This window comes from Acanthopagrus latus, chromosome 11, assembly GCF_904848185.1.
Source record: "Acanthopagrus latus isolate v.2019 chromosome 11, fAcaLat1.1, whole genome shotgun sequence".
Lineage (NCBI taxonomy): Eukaryota > Metazoa > Chordata > Actinopteri > Spariformes > Sparidae > Acanthopagrus > Acanthopagrus latus.
Window position 1 is genome coordinate 2118725 of NC_051049.1, and position 22563 is coordinate 2141287.

Below are 22563 nucleotides of genomic sequence, written 5' to 3' on the forward strand. Positions count from 1 at the left end.
GAGACATTTTAAGTTCATGCAAAACTTATCAATGCCACCTTTCATTGCTGTTGGCAGACAGCGACTAATAATCTCTAACCATCGAGACATCGACTCCCCACCAGAGAGGACAGTAAAGATGATAGTTGTTGTTGTTTGTGATGTGTGGGGAGAGAAACAGAGTGTGTTGTTGTTCAGTGCACTAACATTATGTCTCCATGTCCTGTTTGTCATTTTTCTTATTAAACCAGCTCAGGTAGACGAGCCCAAGACACTCTGTAACATTTTTCATGGCCGCTGTTTCTCTCAGTCACAATAACTTTATAGACAGTTTCTAGCTTGGCTCCTTTGGCTAGTTGGTCGACGTTGTTTTATGCATGTGAGGCTGAACAGCGGTAAGTTAAGGACATGTCGTGCTGACATCACTGCCTCAAACTCGTTAACAACAGTATGGCGTCACTCATCGTATTGTTTCACTGTAGACATCGCCCAACCCTAGTTTCTATCACAGGGTTTCCGTGAGGTCTTGAAAAGTCTAAAATTTGATAATCTCAATTTTAGGCTTTAAAAGACTTAAATACGCACAAATACGCTAAATTACATTTAGTTAGGTCTTAAATATCTACATTCATTTACCGTTTCTGTTGTTGCCTTTTTTCCCCCTTTTTGTTTTGGGGAAACGTGTCGGTGAGATTGACAGTCGGCTCCGTGTGTTGTTCTTCTGTCTGAATCAACCAGGAACACAAGTGGCATTTTGTCAATAACCTGGTTCGAATTTATCACCCCACACCTCGCCAGTTCCGGAAAGACTTCTTCTGCTACAACTATGGGAAAGTATCAATTTAACAAGTGTCGGCTTGAACATCCAGAATTCGGTTGGTTAAAAGCTGAACCTCATAATGAATTTGAAGCACAGTGCACGCTCAGTAAGAGGACCCTCAAACTGGGCACACTTGGTGTCACACACAAAATCGGAAAAACACCAGTTAGCTTCTAAACGTCTCCAGCGAAGTCACGCCATCGCACGCACGACTTTGTCACCAGCTCCCGGTTCACGCTGTAATTGGAGGTGCTTTGGATTTGGAACACATTGGTTTCACTTGGCACAGATAAACATACATGTCTGGCGTCAGAGAAGTATTTTTACGATGGTTGTTTTTATTCTTGCTGCCAAATATGAACTGCCACGTCAGTTGACAATCCTGTGTATGATCATCATCGCTGACTCAGAAAAACACAGAGTCTCTTACTGAAGGGTAAATACCAAACGCACGAGTCAGTCAGTTCAGTCCCTGAAGTTATACCTGAACTCAACTTTATTTCACAGCCAACAACAGGTGTAACCGGAGATCTATCATAAACATGTCAGTCAGATTCATTTGTCAGTTAATTAATAAGTTGTCGATTTTTTTAGTTTGCACATGCACTATGATACTAATACCATTAATAGTGAAAAAGGAATCAGTGTTACCCTGTAGCTTGTTTCCAGTTTTACATTTAGATTTATTTTATTTTTATACATAAACATGCAGTCTGTTTACACCAGTCACATGCTGAGTCTCAGTTCAGGGTCTGCGTCCTCTGAAGGACCCGGAGTCTGTGGTCTGTGAAGGCGAGTCCTTCAGAGACCTTGTTAACCTGGTCAGCTGTTGTTAAATGGGACGGTCTAGTCTTTGGGGCATTTCCTGGTTGTGTCATCAGATGTTTTACCCTTACGTCACGATTTCTGCTGCCCAGGACCGCGAAAGTGACCATCTACGCCACGCAATGTCGCCATTTTCTCTTCTTATTTTTTCCTTTTTCAGGCATACAAAGAATCTTGGGATATGTGAGGCCATGAAGGATAGCAGCGGTGCGTCCTCCAAAAACAGGGAAAAGAAGGAGCGTTTGTGGGCAGCATCTGGAGGAGCCTTCAGATTGGGACAGACTTCGTGCTGTGTTGTGATGTAATTGGCCTTCAGATGCTCCTCTGAAGGATGCAGACCCTGAACTGAGACACAGCAACAGTGCAGCCAGTGAACGACACCTGTCAGACCGTAAAGCTGTGATCAACAAACACGTGTTTGGAAAGTCACAGGAACAAGGATATAAAATAGGAATTTTTTGTCAAAGCCTTTGAAAAGAGTCAGATACATTCCAAAAGAGCTGGTCCTGAACTGGGTCAGTCGCAAAAAGCAGATGTTCAGTTGCTTTTCTGTTATAACACGTTTAAAGACAGAAAGTGAGAAGAATCTGACGCAGTCATCATAAATTATCCAGTGAGTGTGGATCTTTAAAGGGTCTTCTTTTTCATTGTCAAAGTTTATCTTTGATGGTTTAAACCTCAGGTTCCTTTAATAGTATTTTACATATTTCAAACAATCTAAAGTTAAATTTAACCTTTTCTGTCAGTGTTCTATATATGTATACTTATATTTACATGCATGTGTACAATACACCGTACACTATGGGTCACCAGCCTAGATGATTATCAGATCTGCTGTTGTCAGCGAACATGTCTCTCAATATTGGTATCATTTTTTAATTTATTGTTCTGCTGACAGATTAGTTAAAAGATGTGCATCCGATCTGTAAAGTTACTGTGCACCAGAACGTGGACAACACCACCATCATTGGCCGAATTACAAAGAACAAAGAGAGCAGAAGTGCTCTGAAGTTTGGCTCTATGGCAGCGGATACTTCTGCTCTTCAGTCAGTAATGTGGATTGTTACACCTTACGTGACATAAGTGCTGTAAGTTACATGTTTTACTTTCTATCATCTGATGCCTCCTCACTCTGATCTTCTCTGTTTTACCTTCCAGGTCACCGCGGTGGACAGGAGGTCGCGTGGCTCGTCCTGCTCAGTCGCCTCCTGGATCCACACACTTTTTATATATCATAACTTGTATCAGATATTCTGTCAATGCAACTCGTTGTTCTTTTCTGTACATGCGACATCGACTGTGTGTCTGTCCGTCCTGGGAGGGAGATCCTCCCCTGTGGCTCTTCTTGAAGTTTCTTCCATCTTTTCTTTTCTCAGAATGTGAAGTTTCTCCTCACTAGACTTGAAGGTCAGAGGTCGGAGGATGTGGTTCACTGTACGGACCTCAGCTTTAACCAGGTGGGACAAATGATTACTAACTCTCCCATGTTTTGTTTACAGGATGTGACCTGCTCCCATCAGGCTGATGGTAAAATACCTGAATACGTATAAAAAACTCTGTTACTGCTGGAGGCTGTGGGATGAGGCCTTATGTTACATGTACTTGAATATATGTCAGAACTTGTCTGTACTCTGCACTTTGTTACCGTACCTGACTGTATGTATGTTCTTTTTATGTGGCAGTTTTTAAGACAAAGTTCTGCAGGGATATAAATAGTTCATCTTGAATCTTGAAAACAAACTGACGTGGCAAAAAAAGATAGACTAGATATTTTCAGGACCAGCAGTAGGAGAGAAGATCCTTTCCTGAGTGATTTAAGAGTTGTGCAGAGTTGCTGTGTTTTCAGACCTGAGGGTTGATTGTAAGCATGCATAGGTGAACAGACACACCTTTGAGAAACATCCACGCATGTGACATGCAATGTTGTAAAAGCACACATGGGGGGGGGGCGGGGGGCTGTGAAGGAAGGTGGAGGAAACTGACGTAGGCGTGTCTCAAACAGAACGTATTTAAAGACTCATCGGTTTTGCCCCGTTTGGACCTCTGGATTCTGATGAGCGCAGGCAGCCGTGTGCCTCGGCTTCCCTGCACTCATGGCTCGGCTCTCTCTGGCAGAACTGGGCCTGCTGCTTCTGTTGGTGCTGGCCTTGGTGAGTACTTCACCCTGAGGCTACACTGAACATTCACCTTGACACACCACGACTTCGTGCAGGTCGCGTGGAAGCCTGTTGTTGGCAGAGAGGGATTAAGTCGCACATTGGACTGGATTGTATTTGAATGCTGTTAATTGCTGATCATGACAAAGCAAACTGACTTGACTGCATAACAAAGGCAGCTGCAGGGTTGTAAATTATGCACAGCAGAAAATGTGTTTCACCTCCTGAATAGTTTCTAAGATCCTGCAGCCCGACCTGATGCATTGTAATTGATTGTTTTCATGGTGAATCTGCAGCGTTGGCAGGAGCTTCTTGTGGCAGCTGAACAAAACCACAATGCTATTTCCTGAATTACAGATCTGCTGTTGATGTGGCCAAGCTGTTTGGCTTATCAGACCTGCTGTGATGGGAGGTAGAGGGAGGGAAAACAACCCAATTCAAGTTGCGAACAGTTTCAGGTTCAGGTTTGAACAATCATCTGTTTAAAAACTGATCAGTAACAGATTGACTTCTTGTGCTGGTCCACTGAACATCATCTGTTAAGGATATTAATCCGTTTATGCATTTATTATTGAATCAGTAGGTTTTGTATTTTTTTAAGTATCTGTTTATTTTCCTAAATAAGGTGAAATCACTCAATAACTTTATCTTCTCTGTACGTTGCGTAGGAGTTACGTATGTTCATGCAACAACAGTATAAAAAGTAGAAAGAAGAACCAAACACAGTTGGAAACATTACTTTTAACTTTTAATCAGATTAAAGCAACATTGTTCTTGTACTTGTTTTTCTCGCTGCCTAATGGCCCTATATTTAAAATAAATGTCCCTGTTCTTAGATACAGTGGGTTCAGATGTTAATTATATCATTGTTTCTGGTAAAAACATACAAAATAAGGCAGAACATTATAAGGCCAATATGCAGAATATTCCCTGTGGGGCATGATGTCCACTGGAAACAAGAGATAAACTGTCTAAAGTCTGTCTGTCTAAAGAATATTTATTTATCTATTTAAATTTCCACAGAGACGGAAAGATAATGATCAGCTGAAGAGTTTATGGCACTTTAGGGGTCACTTGGCAGTTGTGACGTCGTACTCCAATTGAAATTGAAATTAGCTTCCAAATATCCGTCTATTGTCGTGGACGCCACGCGTGAAGGGGTTAATAACAGGTGCTTGTAAGAAAACAAAAATAAGATGCTTAAGCTTGTGTGTCACTATTTTGATGGGAAAATGTCATCAAACAGTATTTTAACATTACAAACAAATACTTTCATTTTACATTTGACCTCAACCTATTTTATTTCATGTGATCTCTTATAAGTGGAGACGTTGTAAGAGCAGAAGTCCAAAACCATAACAGGCAACCTCGATCATGTTGTTTGTTTTCAGGCATAGTTAGAAACATAAAGGTTTGATATCGTATGTTTAAAGTGCTTTTTTCTTTCATAATATTTGATCTTTCAGACTACTGGAGGTGAAATGTAAACGTACACATTTAAGTAATTATCTGAGTTCAGATTTCTGTCCTGGAAATGATGCAAGTTAGCACAAAGTTCCTTCTCATTTGCACGTTCAAATATATCATGTCAGAAGATAACTGTCTTTATGAAAGTTATTGATTGCAGAAGTTTCATGGTGATTTCTTTAAGTTCTTTTTTTCTTTTTTGTATTTTTACCCTGCTCATGTTTCTTTTGTTTCAAATAAGTACAGAACCCTACAATACATATCCTTAAAGGCCGTTTCCTCAAATAATTTCTCAATCACTTTTAGCTGGTTTAAACTCAGTTAGCAAGACACTTCAGTCACCTTTCACAGAAGCTTCAGGAGGAGAAGGAGGAGGAGGAGGAGGAGGAGGAAGGCAAGCACATATTTCTGATGTAATCTGCCCCACAGTGTTGCAGCAGCTACTACAGTTTATAAGTTTACAGTCTGACTCTGAGATGCAGGATAATGAGTTTAGCCCAGTTTGAAGAAATTGGACAGAAACATTGTGAAACACGTATAATACATCATGATTCTGTATATTCACAGAATTGTATTACAGAACAACACGGCAACAGTCTTTTACAGTGTACATCGCAGAATTGCAACCTATTTTTGGACAAAAACACAAAACAAAACCGATAGTTCAAGGTAGTTCGGTCGACTCTTTGTAATGCAAAGTTCTGATGGGAAATCTTGAGCCCTGGCACTGATGTGAATGTCAGCTGACAGGCATCACCTCCAGGGTTTTAAGGTCTGTTCCAGGTAGTTTTTGGAAGAACGCAAGCTCACCACACCTGTGTGGTGTTAAATGGAGCAATCAACCATAATCACTGCGTGGTTGAACGTGTTGTATTTGTTCATTATGATTACACAGTTTTACTCCTTTGAACTGTGAAGCTTGTCTCAAATCTGTCACCACAAATCAGGCCTGGGGGATAAAATATGCATCTGCGGTAGACACGTCAGTGGTGATAGATGGGCGTGGCTGTGGCTCAGGGGTAGAGCCAGCGTCTTGTTAGTGGAAGGTTGCTGGTTTGATTCCCTTGGTCTGCATGTCGAGGTGTCCTCGGCCAAGATACTGAACCCCAAACTGCTCCTGATGTGCTGGTCACCACCTTGCATGACACCTTGCATGTAGAAAATGCTGTGAGTTGCTTTGGATGAAAGCATCTGCTAAATCTAGATAAGAAAACAGAGAAACAAACCAATAGAAAGCCCATAAGAATATCCCATTGATTAAGAAGTTGATGGGTGTTTTCTGATGAGTGTGCATGATCTGCTGCTTTCCTGCTGCACCCCGTTCACCCAAAGGCAACATGTCCACTCGCAATGTGAAACGAGTTACTTGCCGACTTTCAGCAAGTTAACCTGCGTTCGCAAAAACTTGTGTATGCTCTCTACGGTGTAAAAGCGAACTTTACCAGTTCCCCCACGCTGTGTAGTTTCGTCTTCACACATTGTTCATTCTGCTGAACGCTTCAGGGTGCCGGATGCCGAACATTGTTCACATTCAGTGCTCGTTAATCCAGATACATGTGAATGTTGAGGGGCCGGACGACACCTCAGACACACCTGTTTATCACGCTCACTCTCGCTTCCACAAAATTAGACAAGCGTCCGTGTGCCGGGTTAAGTTATTATTTACATGATTATATTATTCATTTCACATTCATGGCAAAGCTGGTACTATGTGAACACACACACACACACACACACACACACACACAAACACACTCCATCCAAGTTTCATAGAAATAGTAGTTTCCGTAGTTTTTTTTTACGTAGTCCTACTGACAAACCAACACACCAACGAATGGACGTGGGTGAAAACGTAACCACCTTGGTGAAGTTGAACATCTCTTCTAAAGTGAAGGCTGGCTGGTCTCTGAAGTACACATAGAGTACACATTTCATATGGTACTGCACTCTGTGTGCTCATCACAGTCTCCATTAAAGTCAAATCAAGTGTATGTGTGCTTCTCTGTTTCAGATAACCACTGCTGAGGCAAGACGAAACAGGCAAAAGACACTGAGGAGGAGGAAGAGAGAATGGATCCTTCCTCCTTCTAAGCTCTATGAGAACACCGACTACAGGAACCGGTCGTTCATTGCTAAGGTAATTAGATTATCGCTGATTAAAATCCGGCATCCTATTTAAAGTGACACAGTGCCCGGATGAATCAGCTTCAGAGATCTTCAAGACATCAAACATACAACTGGTTTCTGTCGTGTTGTTGGCAGCAGCAGTCAACAACCTGTTTCTACTTGTTCAGACCATTTTATCTGTTCCAGTGCCCAGCTGTGACATTTTTTAGGGATTTTGGCACTGGGCTGAAGCTTGATAGAGACTCTGAGAGAAGCCTTGTTTCAGTAGTGAGGCACCAAACAAAACCCTTTTTTAGACTGGTATGAAACACCTCAGATCTTTTTTTAATTTTACCTGCTCTGATAAGAACTGGCAGAGCTGAAAGTAGTGTGTACTCAGACATGACGGGTCTGAGTGGGAGATATTTTAGACCTGCCTCTTAGTAGTAAAACCACAGAGCAGTCATTGTTTAATCTCCAATAAAGCAAATATGATTACTTAAGGAGCCTCAGCCTACTGAGCACAGGTCCAGGGACCCAAGTGGACAGGGGCCCCCTAACAAGAGCCTCTCAGAGATGCTCACAAGTCAAAGTCAGTCACAAGTCTTTCATGAACATGCAGCTACAATATAGGGTGAGCATTGAGGTCCTACTTACGTACTTAGCAAACAGATGGTGGCAGCAGAACGTATCTATCCGGGCGTGTTTTCAGGGGCCAGATAAAGTTTGACGTGGTCGATCGAGATTCCTCTGTTTTGATTCTGCTCACACTGCATTTGGCGAGTCTTTTGTTTGGACCTCGTGTGAAGCCTTTATAGCCACAGGTGGTTGGCCGTGGTTATTGTTCTGGGTTGTGCTGCAGGATACATCATCATCGGTGGCCTGATGCTTGTGAAATGGGAGGGAGGGAGGGAGGGAATGGTGGTGATGGAAAGATCAGTCGTTAGTCCCAGTCTTTTGAGTACAAGTTGAAGTCTGTCTGGCAGAATGTTGTTCCCATCTCTGGAGCCTTAACGAGCTCATTCCAGGTGTCTCATTTAGCTTTGCAATGCACCTTTAAGACTGGATTGAAGTTTGAGGCTATTGAGACCACTTTATGCTTTGCTGAGCATGCTGGGATATTTTCTCCCTGAGTGGAATTATGTTTCTGAACTGTGATTGTCCAGCGTCGTCTGCTGGACAGCAATGGTTGAATAACTTACAGTGTAGCTATAACATGCTGTATTAAAACATGCAGCACGAGGAAACACATCAGGAAAAAAACACATTCAGTATTCCCATGAAGAGACCTTACTGAAAGACTGAAATAACAATAATGGTTGAATTTTTACGTCTATGTTTTGTTCTCAGATTCGCTCTGATAAAGAGCAACTGGACAAAGTGAGGTATTCTCTCACAGGAGTAGGAGCTGACCAGCCTCCCTACAACCTGTTTGTTGTGAACCCTGTCACTGGCTTTGTACGCATCACCGATATGGTGGACCGGGAGAAATACCCATCCTACAATGTAAGTATTTCTTTTAACGCTGTTACTGGTCTGAGATTTCCCTCCGTCACAGTGCTTTATGAACGTCACCAGGCTCCCACTCGGCATTTTGTGACAGTAGTTTGAAAACTATTTAGGTTAAATCTGACTGTGCTATACATTAATGTGGTCAGCTGCTATGGATGTGCATTTATTAGCCGTGTAATATTTGTTTTTACTTTTTATGTGAGATGCTTCTTCCTATTTCTTAAATCTTAAAAGATAAATTGTTACCTGTCTCACCGTATCCCACGTCTTTCTTGTAATTCCTGCAGCTAACAGGTGTTGCCAAATTCTTAAATGGGTCCATGGCAGAGCCTGAAATACCGCTGGTTGTCCAAATCCTGGACATGAACGACAACGCTCCTTACTTTGAGTTACATTCTGGCAACATCACAGAGTCCAGCGAAAGAGGTACGGCAGACTTTAAACACAAGTCTTCTCCATCAGCCCATTACGGTGGTGGATTCTGATTTTTAAATGCTAAACTGCTAAATGCTAAACCGTTTCAGCATGTTTTTGTCCTCCTCTTTATAACAAGCATGAAACAATCGCAGACAGTTTGCTGATGTCTCAGCGGCTAACTAACTGGCTAGCTAACGTTAGATTATGCTTGTGTGTACTTGACAGTCCTGCATTTTGGTGTATTTTGGTGAATTAAATTCCCCCTTCGTTGGCATTTGATGACTGAAATTTAAAGTCAAGCAGTAAAGTTGCTGCTCTCGGCACCGCTCCTCTAACATCACCTTCCAGTTCGTGCCCTTTATTACAGGACACAACTTACATGATCGTTCTCAAGTCAAGCATTACCTGTTTGCACAAGTCAGTTCATGGTTCATCGAAACTGCAGCTAATCGAATCAGCTAATTCCTCGTGAGCGTAGTCTGATTGGTTTAATCGAAACATTGGCTGGAGTCTGTGTATGCGTGAGCACGCAGTGGATTATACCAACATCTTCCTGTCCTGTTGTGATCCACTGCAGGAACCTTTGTGATGCAGATCGAGGGGAAGGATGAAGACCAGGAAGGAACAATTAATTCAGAGCTTTCCTATAAAATCATCAGTCAGGAGCCAAAAGGCCACGAAGACATGTTCTATATAGAGCAGAAGACGGGCAAACTGTTTGTCAGGGAGCCAACACTGGACAGAGAGGTGAGACTGCCACTCACTGTGCATTCAACACACCTCACGTGTGCACTTTTCTCACTGACACATTTTGCTTCGCTGTTTATCCTCCAACAGACTATTGACTTCTATAAACTGGTGATAACTGGGACTGATATGGCAGGGGGTCCGACCGGGCAAGTAGGGACTGGAACCGTGGAGATCAAGGTCCTGGACATCAACGACAACTTTCCCACTCTGGAAAAATCTGAGGTGAGAAATTTGGCCATCACACACAGTCACAGACAGTTCAGGAAGGTGAAACTTTAGGCCTCCGTCAGCAGTAGTGCACCCAAGAGAGACGTCGTCATTTTTTTTTTTTTTGCCTCAGCAAATGAAAATAAACAACCTCTCTTTGTTTTCATGACGGAATAACACAGATGTATACTGTTTTACTATATGTGGCGGACCCTGCCACCTTTCAAGCTTCAAACAGTGTTGTGGGACCTTATCTTCCCCTGAGAACAGCTTGTTGATTCACTGATAGAACACGTTTGTATTATTACCTCATTAATATTGTAAATGTTTTAAATTTCTTCTCCAAAACTACATAGTGTTCCTTTTAATGGTGTGTTCCCCACCAGCAAACATTATTTTTTGTTTATTTGTGTTAGTCGGAAGTGTTTATTTGCCTCAAGCAGCCAGATTACTTTACATCAGCCGTAAGCTAACAGCTCCTCCCTTACCACATAAGCAGTTTTTTGTTTTCGGCAGCGTGTTCTGAATCGTGCTCTGTTCGCAGTACCAAGGCTCAGTGGATGAAAACGTTAAGGATGTTGTTGTGATGAGGATCAAAGCTCTGGACAAAGACCTCAAATTCTCGGACAACTGGACCACTGTCTTTAAAATCGAAAAAGGAAATGAGGACGGGCTCTTCTCTATTGAGACGGACAAAACCACCAACGAGGGCATCCTGAAGCTGATTAAGGTATTTAGACTTGTATGATGTAACTTCAGATATGATGGTATTTTAATTACTGTAACTGGTGTTGGGTTTTTATCTCTTATCTCAGCCTGTGGACTTCGAAGAAGTCCAGAATCTTGAGCTTGGCCTCTCCATCGAAAATGTAGCTCCTTTTGTTGAGGGTGGTCCAATAATGATGGATGTGGGCGTTCAGGCTGGAGAGGGTAACCCTATGGGAGCTGGAGCTGGTGCCGGAGCCGGTGCCGGAGCCGGTGCTGGAGCCGGTGCCGGTGCCGGTGCCGGTGCAGGTGCTGGAGCCGGAGCCGGTGCTGGTGCCGATGCCGATGCCGATGCCGATGCCGATGCCGGAGCTGGTGCTGGAGTTGGTGTTGGTGTCGGAGTTGGAGTCGGAGCTGGTGTGGGATTGGGTGCAGATTTGGGAGTAGATGCTGACGTAAGTGCAGAGTTGGATGCAGGACTTAAACCTGAGTTAGGGCTAGGGCCAGTTGGGGCTGGACTAAAGCCAGGCGGCAAACCACGTCCAAAGCCGAAGTCAAAGCCAAAGCCAAAGCCAAAGGAAAAGCCAGATCCAAATAAACCAAAGAGCTATCCCATTAAGATAGCAGTAAATAACATGCCAGAGGGTCCAGCATTTAAACCCGAAACCAAGAAGGTTCCTGTATCAGAAGATCCAAATGATCAACCTGAGGATGGTGTGATCACCGTGTTCGCTGCCATCGATCCAGACACAGGAAAAGTCGCTGAAGATGTAAGGTCAGTGAAGCTGCACCAAACACAGCTTTAAACTACGCTACAACCAAGGTAGCAGCTCTGGAGGCTTGAAATGTTTACCATGACCGCCAGTTAACATGCTAATATTTACTTACCTGAAGTTAGTGTGATGGGAATGTCATGAGTTTTGCAGGTATTTTAAACAAATTCAAATTAAAATGTGTCACTCCAAACTGTGTAATACACCTGATGGTTCACTGTGAGTACAGTATTATGTTTTGAGTCAAAAATTAAATATCTTGCCTATCTAGTTAGATTTGTATCAGACTCTTCCAATTGAAACGACAATTCAACAAATGGGATGAATGCATCAAGCTACATCTTTGGAAAAAAACTAAACCAAACACATTTCAACTGCTTCAGTTAACAATGAACAAGGGGAGACTTAAACTCCCATGATTTTACCCCCAAACAAAATTGGATGCCAGCTTTATGTTACAGAGTCAAAGGGCATTTTTGAAAATAACTAACTGATGGCTCTTATTAGCACCTATAGGACAGATTCACCACTTAAAAGTCAATGCAAGACTATACAGGAGTCTTCAGGAGATCAAGGTAACAAACACCATCTGGTAGAGAAACCATCATTTCAGATGCATATGAAGATTGATAGCTTGTGCCGGGAGGCAGTTAGCTGGGGGGGGGCTAGACTGTGTCAGTTAGTTGAGCTTTATAGGTGTTGGTAGGTGTATTTGTGATCTTTGGAAAGAACCGGGCCTCTCCAGTTTCTCCATCTTCATGCTAAATTTAGCTAATAGTCTGCTGGCTTCTGCTACACACTTAGACTGACGTGAGAGAAGATGTGATCTTCTTCTGTCTTTTTTTATGTTTCTGTTCCTTTTCTTTTTCATATTTGTTGTGAACCAGTTATGCCAAAGCCTATGACCCAGATAACTGGTTTACCATCGATGAGAAGACAGCTGAGATTAAACTCAACAAGCAGCCGGATAGAGAGTCGCCCTTCTTGAAGAACGGCACCTACATTGCCAAGATTCTGGCCATGACTGACGGTAACACCACTTTTCCTTTACAGTCTCGTATGCTTCTCTTTTTCACCCCACACAATACATTTCTGTTTGAACAGCCTTTACCTTCGCTGCTTTAATTAATTCATAGTTGTTCTTCTCTGAGCATGATTTATCACCTGAGTGTTTATGAGTTTAGCGAGCAGTTCATGACTGTATTTGCCCGAGGTAAAGTGTGATTTACAGTCTCTGACAGAACCTGCCAGACAACTGTGTGACTCAAGGTGTGTCAGGCAGAGAGTGAGAAGAAGCCCAAGGGTGAAATAATGTATTTCAACTGCCAGTTTTAACAGACCTGAGAGAAAACACTGACGTTGTTATGAAAACACAATTCAAACTGAGCACTATTCAGATATGTGTTGTAGAAATATCAGGAGGGGAAAAAAAAAAACTTTAACAGAAATAAAGACTTCATCGGGAGACAGGTGCTGACTGCTGTGAACCTCACACATCAGAGTGGATCTTTGAGGCGTTTGACTAACTAAACGTATTGTCATCCTCAGACATGCCATCAAAGACAGCCACGGGAACAATAGCCATTCAAGTCACCGACTCCAACGACCACTGTCCCACCCTGGCCGCCAGTCGCAGCAGTGTGTGCGATAATAAAAAAACTGTTTATGTCACCGGCTTTGACGAGGACGCGAGCCCCAACGCTGCTCCATTCAAATTCAAAATTATACCTGATGGGACACGTGGTAACTGGGAAATAGAAGTCATCAATGGTAAGAACACGTGATGAACAGTGTATATGACCAAGATATTCAAAATTCAGTACTCATTTTTGGAGCCACCCTTGAATTCTGGCCATATTCTACAAACTCCACCTTTAAATTAGAGGATTTTGATCTTGAATGTGCCAAAAAAACTTTGCAAAGCTGCTGAGCTGCTAAAATTTTACCCTTATTTTGAAATTGTTTAAACTCAATTCAGTTCTTTTCAGTACAGACTAAATATTTTACTTGATGGGCTTGAGTGGTAGCACACAGTAGAAACAGTAGCCTTATTAAGTGTTCTACTGGTATTACAGCTAAAGTCACAACAGTAATAATGAAATAAAGTGTGAGTTTCACAGCCATCTACTTCTTTTGTTGACTTTAGCCACGACTGCTGCCGTTCACTCACTTGAGGCTCTGTGGCCTGGCAAGTATGAGCTGCAGCTGGAGGTGTTCGATGCTCAGGGTCTGTCCTGCCCAACCCATGAAGTGTTCACTCTGGACGTTTGCACCTGTGTGGACACAGAAGACTGCGGCAGCAGAAAAACAGGAGCCTTAAAAGGAGACGGGACGACGACCACATCGTCTAATTTCTCTGGACCAGCCATTGGCCTGATGCTAGTGGGAATATGCTTACTGATGTGTGAGTTGAGCTTCAGCAAACACACCAGTACAGATTAATATCACATCATTTAAAAAATATTATACTGTGTTTCTAATGTTTTGTTTCTCCCTGCAGTCATCCCTCTTCTCCTGCTGTTCTGCCAGTGTGGAGGAGCGGACACCATCTTTCCTGACCAGTTTAGCGATCTGCCATTTGACGCCAAGGAGCATCTCATTTCCTACCACACTGAAGGCAAAGGCGAAGACAAGGTTTGCACTTTTGCCTCCATCGTAAGGGGGAAAAAAGGATCCCACACCTTTTTCAATTTTCAGTCATCAAATTTAGTTTACACACAATCATATATAAATATAGATATATAATATCATTGAAAATGATGCTTGTGTACTAACTAAGCTGCGATGTTAGAAGGTAAAGTCGGTCAAAGCCAGTTAGTTGTGTCACTGACCATAAAATAGGTAGTAAAGATGGCACAAATAGCTGTAAACTTTCCTCTGAACTGAGCCAAAAGAATCTAGATTCCTGAAACATGCCCCTCCAGCTCCAAGCTACCAAGCTACCAAGCTAGCTAGCTAACAGACGAGCTCTGTTCACACAAATTTCACCATTATCTTGCTTTATCTGCATGAGTTTGCCTGCAGATTACTTGCTCTGTATTAGCTGCAAGCTAGCGAAGCAGGCACAGCGTGTGTGCGTGTTTCTGTTTGTGTTTAGTTTGTCCTCAGATGAGCACTCTCTAGAGAGCCCTGATCTTTGAGTTGTCATCTGTACATTTGTGAAGTGTTGTACATTTCTCCTCCATTCAGCTGTCAAATAAGAGAGAATTACAGTAAATTACAGGGGATTATAACACCTCCACTGCATGTTGCTGCAGAAAACGGATTAAAGAGAAAAAAGAATAGAAAAAAAAACTCTCTTGACTCCAGGTGTTTAGAAGCTCCAGGCCCATTAAAGGTCAAGTCCAGTCACTTTCATCAGCAGAGAGACATCTCAGACTGGTTGTGGCCAGCTGTCACTCAAAGCGGTCACGCCCTTTAATCATGCATCATTTGACTCCTTCTCAGTTGTCATGAAAGAGGAGAGCGTTGAGAGTTCAACCTGCACCGATTCTAAAAAGTAATTAGGCATTTTAGCTTTTAAGTCCCTATTTAAAATGTTAAATGTTTGACTGAAATAGCACCAATCTATAACATTTCTGTTGTGTGGAGACAGATGATTTTTGAGCCCTACTTGGCTATGTGCTTTATTAACATACATATTAACTTACGTACATAATGTGTTATTAGATCAAAAATGTGTGATTTTTTAAAATTTTTTTTAGGAAGTGCCACTCCAAAGCATCCCTGTCATGTTGGCTAAACAGACGAAAGTTGAAACAGCAGCAGCACCAAACTTCAGCAGCGCTCCTTCGAGATTCACTGAAACTCATCAGGCGACATCCTACCATGAATCTTTTCAGAAGTTTCAGGAAACCAGCCAAAGTTTGACAGAATTCGACAACTCCTACTTTTTATCAAGGGGATCGTTCAACCAGGGCAGTGCTGCATACAGGCAAACACATGGCACCCAACACATCACAGCTCTGTACGACGAAATTGCCCTACCTGACACTTTCCTCGAGCAATACTACACGCAGGTACTATGTTTGTCTTTCAAGCAGCTTTGTCCTTTTTTCTATCTTTTTTTTTCACCACATCTTTGACCTACAAACATATGTACACAGTTCACTGACACCCATGTTTGTGCTGTTTCTTTGCACTTAACAGAAAGCGGTATGTTCAGTGCCAGTGAAGGACAGTCTGCTGCTGTATGATTATGAGGGCAAGGGCTCATCTGCTGGCTCAGTGGGCTGCTGCAGTCTCCTGGAGTCTGACAACGACCTGCAGTTCATCAACAACCTTGGGCCAAAGTTTAAGACTCTGGCTGAGATCTGTGTTCCTCCTCCTCCTCCTACACCAACACCCAAACCCTCTGTGACAGCCAAAGTAGTAAATACTGTCAAAGCCACTGTTGACATTGTTGAACCGGTTGTTAAGCCTAAAATTGTTGAGACAAAACATACCGACATAAAGACAGAGAAAGTCGTGTCATCAACTAACATCTCAAAATCTTCAGTCAGCACTGTCAGCTCTGCCCTGTCATCCACGACACCTCCTCACTCCAAGGTTACTAACATCAGTCATTCCTCCAACATCAGTCAGTCTGCTACTCTGCCTCATCAAACTCAGAGAATGGTTCTACAGCAGCAGCCAGTTTACTACACTACCAGTCCTGTACTACAGCCCATGCACTATGTAGTTCAACCACAGCTTCAGAACACAGTTCTGCTGGCAGATGGGATGCATGGTGCCAATTTTCCAGGCTATTATGTAGTCAGTGGACCCCAGACTTCTTCCTCTAGTCTTGTAATTGGTGGACCCCAGACTCCTTCCTCTGGACTTGTAATCAGTGGTCCCCAGAGTCCCTCGTCCAATATCGTTATTGGTGGTCCCAAGAGTTCCTCCCCCAGTATCGTTATTGGTGGTCCCCAGAGTTCCTCCTCCAGTATCGTTATTGGTGGTCCCCAGAGTCCCTCCTCCAATATCGTTATTGGTGGTCCCCAGAGTCCCTCCTCCAATATCGTTATTGGTGGTCCCCAGAGTTCCTCCTCCAGTATCGTTATTGGTGGTCCCCAGAATCCTTCCTCCAGTCTCGTAATTGGAGGACCCCAACATCCCCCTTCTGGGCTTATCCTCCAGGGCTCAATGAGCCCTAAAAGCCCTGGTAGCCCCACTAGCCCAGTCAGCCCCACCCTGTTGCTACCTGTGAGCCCAGGTGTGCCTCAGGGCTCAGGCCCTGTGGATGGCTGGAAAGTGATAGGACCAAATCCTAATGGTAATTACATGTTAGTTATGGATAAGAAGAGTCCGAGGGACACAGATGGCGGGGACCCAGGCTCATCTCAGGGCACTTTGCCCAGAGGTGCTATCCTGGTAAAAGAGGCTGCTCCCCCTCAGGGGGCGTTCGGCCCAGCAGCCATGGGGAATGTGTGTACTGTTCTGCCGGGACACACTCTTGCTAATGCAGCGGGTGTTGTTGCTGTAAATAGAAATTTGGGGCAATCATGGATTGGGCAGTCTGGGCAGATGGGGTTAGGGCCGGTCGCTGTTTTGGGGGTTGGTGCTGGGCAACCACAAATGGGAATGGGACAGGTAGTTACAATGAAGCCAGAAGGCAGGCAAACTGGAATTCGGCCGTCTGAGATGAGTTCAGTTGGGATGAGGCAGGTCAGCGTAAACCAGTTCCATACAGTTCCTCCACTGGAGCAAACAGTGGATGCCAGTGGTATTCCAAAAGCATGTAGAATAGATTTACCGAAGGAAGGCGGGACCATCAATGATGTAAATAGCGTCATCACTCCTCCGCCTTTAAAAGAAGATATTAAGACGCAAGCTGGCCACAGTGCATCTGAAGACAATGAGAGTTTTCAGGCGTATCCAACACAAACATCAGTTGCTAATCTTGAGAAAGATGCTGTGAAATCATTACCGGGGCCAGATGTACTGCAGACATCATTAGAGCAGTTTGGCACAGTGGCAGAGAAACCAGGAGATACAATGGAAGAAATAGTGTCAGGTCAGATGAATGAAATCCCAGAAGCTCCATCAAGCAATTTAACAGATGTAATAAGTCTGACAGCAGAATCCAAACACCTGCAAGAAAACACAGAGGAAGAAACCAAGGCCCCACAACCTGAGCAGCAGGAGAATCATGTTTCCTCCGAAGGTTTTTCCAAGGAAGATAACTCTGTGGTCCCTGAAATGTCCTCCAAAGAAGATGTCCTACCTGGATCACATGTTACTGATTTAGTTAATACAGAAGCAGAGATTGAAGAGACAATAGCATCTCCTCAAGAAGAAGAAGCCGCTACTTCAGACGATCAAACACATTGTAGCACAGTGAAACCTGTTCAGCTCAGCATACCTGAAGGTCCAAATGACGTAGTTGAAGCTGAAGTTTCGTCAGAACCACAATCGAATGAAGTCACAGAGGATCAAAGTGGACGGGAGCTTGATGAAGAGGTCACTCCAGCACAGACAGACGTTTCAGACATTGAAACACGTCAGGTTATTGCAGCATCTGATAGTATCGAGGCAGAAGAAAATGTGGAGGAAAGTGTCACCAGTCAAGCACATGAAGAGGCTGAAGCTGAGAAGGAGCAATTGTTAGATTCTGGAGGGGGACTCAGTTGTGTGGAAGGTGAACTGTCAGTAACAGATGCTGTGAATGAATCTGAAGCAGGGCCCGACCCTGATCAGAACACAGTGCTGGAACTACAGGTGAATCCTAGTGAAGCAAACACACATATTGTTGATGCTGAAGCAAAACCACCATTGCAGACTGTGTGCCATGAGGAAGAAGATCTGGAGACTTCAGATTTGATGTCCACATCAGAAGAAATTGGAAATGCACAAGCAGCGGGCTCGGATTTACCAACCATTTCAACATCAGGGCAACTTCTACATACAGCAACAGACATTGGCCACAATGAGGAAGATGATGATGATGATAATACAACAACAGAGGCAGGAGGAGAAAAGGATCAAGGTGAAGGTGGTACAACTGATGAAAAGGAACAGGAGATAAGTATGGAGGAAGAAGTGTCACCGCAGAGTTTAAGCGCCTCAGATGACCAAGATGAAGAAATCGAAAGACAAGATGCGTTGAGCACAAGTTCTCAGATGGAGGATAAGTTCATCTCTGACGACAGCGTATGTGATGAAGAGAAAGACGAGGCTGCTGTGGAGGAAATTACTTCACCTGCAGAGCAAAATATAGTTATCTCAGAAGACCAAGACCAAGAGAGTGTGCAAGAAGATGAATCTCACAAGAGTTCACCAGCTGACGAATCCTTTATTGCAGACAATGCAGGCGAGACTGTGGAGGTAGTGTCATCACCACTACAGCAAAATGTTAGCATCACAGTCGACCAAGATGAAGAGAATGAAAGAGAAGCTGCGTCACGAAGAAGTCCTCCACTGGATGATCTGCTCATCTCAGACGACAGCATGAGAGAGGGAACGGAAGAGGAGGAAGAGGTGCCACAGCAAACGACTCGCATCTCAGATGAAGACGAAGACAAAAAAAAAGAAGACGCTTCTGAAACAGGTTCACAAGAGGAGGACAAGCTCATTGCAGTTGACAGCGATGGAGAGAAAGAGGTGCCACCCACACAGGAGCAAGATGGAGAGAGCGACAGAGAAGATGCACAGGGAACAAGTCTTCAGTTGCAGGATCATGTCACGTGCTCAGATAACAAATGTGATGCTGAAAAGCAGGTTATTGTGACGTCACCTTTGCAGCACAACACAAGTGTCCCAGACCAACATGATGACCAAGATGGTGAAGAGGCAAAAGAGGAGACATCAGTCACAAGTTCTCACTTAGAGCAAGAAGGCATAAGGCCTCACGAGATGTTAGAAGAGGACGCACCTTCTCTAGAGAGTGAATGTTTGGAGATCAGTCAGGAAGCAACACTGACGGTGACCGAGACTCAAGAAATACTTTGTGATGTTACAACACATGAAATAAAACAAGGAATTGACTCTTCTCAGACACGTGATGTAGCTCTTGATGTTCCTGAGAGACAAGATGCTGTAGGTGTAGATCGAGCGGGTGGTGCTAACATGGAGGGTTTGGATGATGTGGTCCCGTCTGCAGACGAACTCAGATCAGCCAGGGTGGCCACAGGGCAGGTGTCTATGTCCAGTAAAGACATGGAGACCAGTGAAGGCATGATGGGGTCTGGACAGGCAGCTGAGGGGGAAACAACCCGGTCTGATTACCAGAACACTCAGACTGAGCAGAGTGAGGGTGGAGATCTGACTGTGGATAAAGGCAGAGAAGAGATCGTTTATGACCAAGAGATCAGAGAGGGATTAGACAGTGCATCCACTCAGGTATCATCAACATATAATTCAGAGACTGAAGTGATCGATGAGACCTTGTGTTCGGTGCTGGAAACAGGCCCAGGCTCAGCAGAGACAGGAGCTGCAGGTTTGATTGCAACAAGTGAAGCAGCCGAAGAGGCTGAATACTTTGTTCAGAGTCAGATGATTGTAGAAGCAGCGGCGGCGGCGGCAGCAAGCCCAAACACAGTGAAGGAAGCTGGTTCGACCGAGGTAGAGTTGAAATCTCCCCATGATGCGAGTGTGTCTGCTGCTGCAGGTGCAGGTGAGGTGAGTCCTGTTGAGCTTCAGACAGTCATCAGCCAAACTCCTCGGAACAAATCCAGAAAGGGGAAAAAAGACTCCATCAAAAGTCCAAAAAGCCCGTCTGGAAAGTGTAAGCAACAGTGACTTCCTTCAGTTTGAAGCCGTGTTAACAAATATACTATAGTTCCCCTTTACCTTCAAATACGGAGGATGTACGACACAGTTCAGGGGGAAATTTCTATCAGTCAATTTAAATCTGCAGCAACCTTTTTAACAAAAGCTTCCTCTTGAAGGTCAAACCCTCTGGACTCTCACCTGTCACTGAAAACTTTAAATACCAATGGAAAGTGTGTGGAATGTGTTTTGCTTGTGTGTCAATTAATCATAATCAAAAAATGTAATGCAGATTTTATAGTTTGGATTGTACAAATCACTGGTGTGTTTCTGGTGGTGGGACAACTCGTTTCTTTACAGTTATCTTCCACATTTAGCGGTTAAGGAATCATAAATGAGTATTTGGTCATTATTAACTCTCCCTCATGCCGACGGATTCTCCTAAACACTGAAGTAGAAAGGCACTTTTTTAAAAAGAAAAGTAAAAACACATAAAGTGGCTCCATACAGTCTGGCTGTCACACAGTGGAGGATAAAAACTCTCTGTTGGCACTGAGGCGAGTAGATAGAGTTAAAAATGTGGTGAGCTGATCCTTTTAATGTCTCACATAATGTATCCTTTTCTTTGACTGTTTAACCACAATTGTGTCGGAGGCGTCTCTTCCTACTCTGCATTAGATGAAATGTAAACGTTAACGAGACAGAACATGTTGAACAGGTTGTGAGAGATAAGCTGCTTGTCTGCTCCTGCATGTGGGGGCTGGTGAGTTACAGCAGAAGATTTGTGTCTTGTCAGGTGATTATTCTTTTCCCCTATATCACTATTTTTTTTAGTAAAAACTCATTTTGTGAATTCTGAATACTGTCTTCATTTCATTTAAGAAGTCAGGCTGTTGGACACACAGTAACACACAGTCAGTGTGCTTTTTCCTTTTGTTTTGTTCCTTTTTTCTCCTTTTTAAACTTGTATAATAAGAGAATCTGACGGTGTCTTAGAGGTTACTGAGCTCGCTCAGCTTCAACCTGTAATTACAGGCAAGCAGCTTGATGGACGAGATAACCGAAGCAGCCGCTCCTCCAAAGACATCATCCCTGACTCAAACGTCACTGTACACCGAAAGACTAATACTTTAACACATTCGAGTTCAGATTCTGTATTGTTTTTATCACAATACTTGCTGCCATGAAGATTATTTTAAAGGACTGAGAGCAATAAAGAAATTCAGTCACATGAATTGTATATTTTACCTCACTGCATGGAAGCTTTTGAAATGAGGCCACAGACTGGAGATGAAAAAAACTGACTATCTGTCTGCCAGAGGACACCAAATGTTTCACCTGGTTGATTTTAGAGCTGTTGTGTTAGATTGGTGAAGGCTGAAAAAACTCATTTTATGATCAAACTGTAGAACAAAGCGTCAAATATGGACCAGCTGCTGTTCAGTGACTGTTTGTCACTTGAATTGTTTTCAGAAACATATTTCAGTGTTGTCGTCTGGTACCAGCCGGCTGCCTCACTGCTTTGTGTGTGAGAGCAGTCGACGAGTGAAAGCTCGCTGTGCGTCACCCATCAGCATGAGTGTTTGTTGTTCTGGTGCAGGGAAGCCCAGTTTTATGCAGGACCATCACTCCACTGCTGAAATACTCATTATAATGAGTCCCAAATTGAAAATGTGATTTCAGATCCAGGTCTCAGGTCACCAGGTTCACCTGTGATGTTCTGCCTCAGCTGACTGCAGTCAGAGGCTTAATGAGCGGCTGCAGTTTCTCTGCTCGCTTGTCTTCAGGGAGTCGACACCATCAGTCGGCTTTCTGTGTTTTTTTTCATTTTGACCAGTTTCTGTACATTTTGTTTCCCCGTGTTCAGTTCCTCCCAATTCACCTTTTGTTTTGCGTCCGCTCCTTTTGTCCGTCCATCATTTCTGATGGAATCAGTCGTTGGCTGTGTGTTTTTATTCCCACCGCCACCTTTTAAAAAGACAGTTTGCTCTGACCTATTTCTGTGATTTTGTGCGATGCTTTGCTAGTTTCCCAGCCTGCGACTCCTCCCGTCCTGCAGCCTGCAGGTGGTCGGGCCGTCCTGCAACAGAAAAACAGGCTTGAATCAGTAAGAAATCTAAAAGACTGAAGAATATATGTTTTATAAGCAGTGATG

General features: G+C 43.5%; 1 protein-coding gene across 3 annotated transcripts; it reads left to right on the forward strand.

The window, feature by feature from the left end:
* The first annotated feature begins 1809 nt into the window (after positions 1-1809).
* On the forward strand, positions 1810-21632 carry LOC119028412. 3 transcript variants are annotated; one of them, XM_037114346.1, is made up of 17 exons: positions 1810-2237; positions 2523-2712; positions 2783-3081; positions 3627-3774; positions 7259-7384; positions 8704-8859; positions 9153-9291; positions 9860-10029; positions 10120-10254; positions 10784-10969; positions 11055-11719; positions 12605-12747; positions 13266-13487; positions 13864-14121; positions 14218-14351; positions 15422-15736; positions 15867-21632. In XM_037114346.1, exons 4-17 carry the CDS (start codon positions 3718-3720, stop codon positions 20436-20438), a joined length of 7278 nt encoding a protein of 2425 aa, XP_036970241.1. In that variant the 5' UTR covers positions 1810-2237; positions 2523-2712; positions 2783-3081; positions 3627-3717; the 3' UTR covers positions 20439-21632. The 3 variants fall into 3 exon arrangements, with proteins under 3 accessions (XP_036970241.1, XP_036970240.1, XP_036970242.1); XM_037114345.1 differs by having other exon boundaries at positions 2523-2670; XM_037114347.1 differs by lacking the exon at positions 3627-3774 and having other exon boundaries at positions 2523-3081.
* The last annotated feature ends 931 nt before the right edge of the window (positions 21633-22563 follow it).

What these genes read in the sequence shown, in the direction of transcription:
- LOC119028412 (XM_037114346.1), top strand. Translation starts at nt 3,718, where the DNA reads ATGGCTCGGCTCTCTCTGGCAGAACTGGGCCTGCTGCTTCTGTTGGTG. An exon ending in AGAAATACCCATCCTACAAT is followed by an intron (nt 8,860 to 9,152) that starts GTAAGTATTTCT and finishes TAATTCCTGCAG; the next exon opens with CTAACAGGTGTTGCCAAATT. An exon ending in AAGGCAAAGGCGAAGACAAG is followed by an intron (nt 14,352 to 15,421) that starts GTTTGCACTTTT and finishes AATTTTTTTTAG; the next exon opens with GAAGTGCCACTCCAAAGCAT.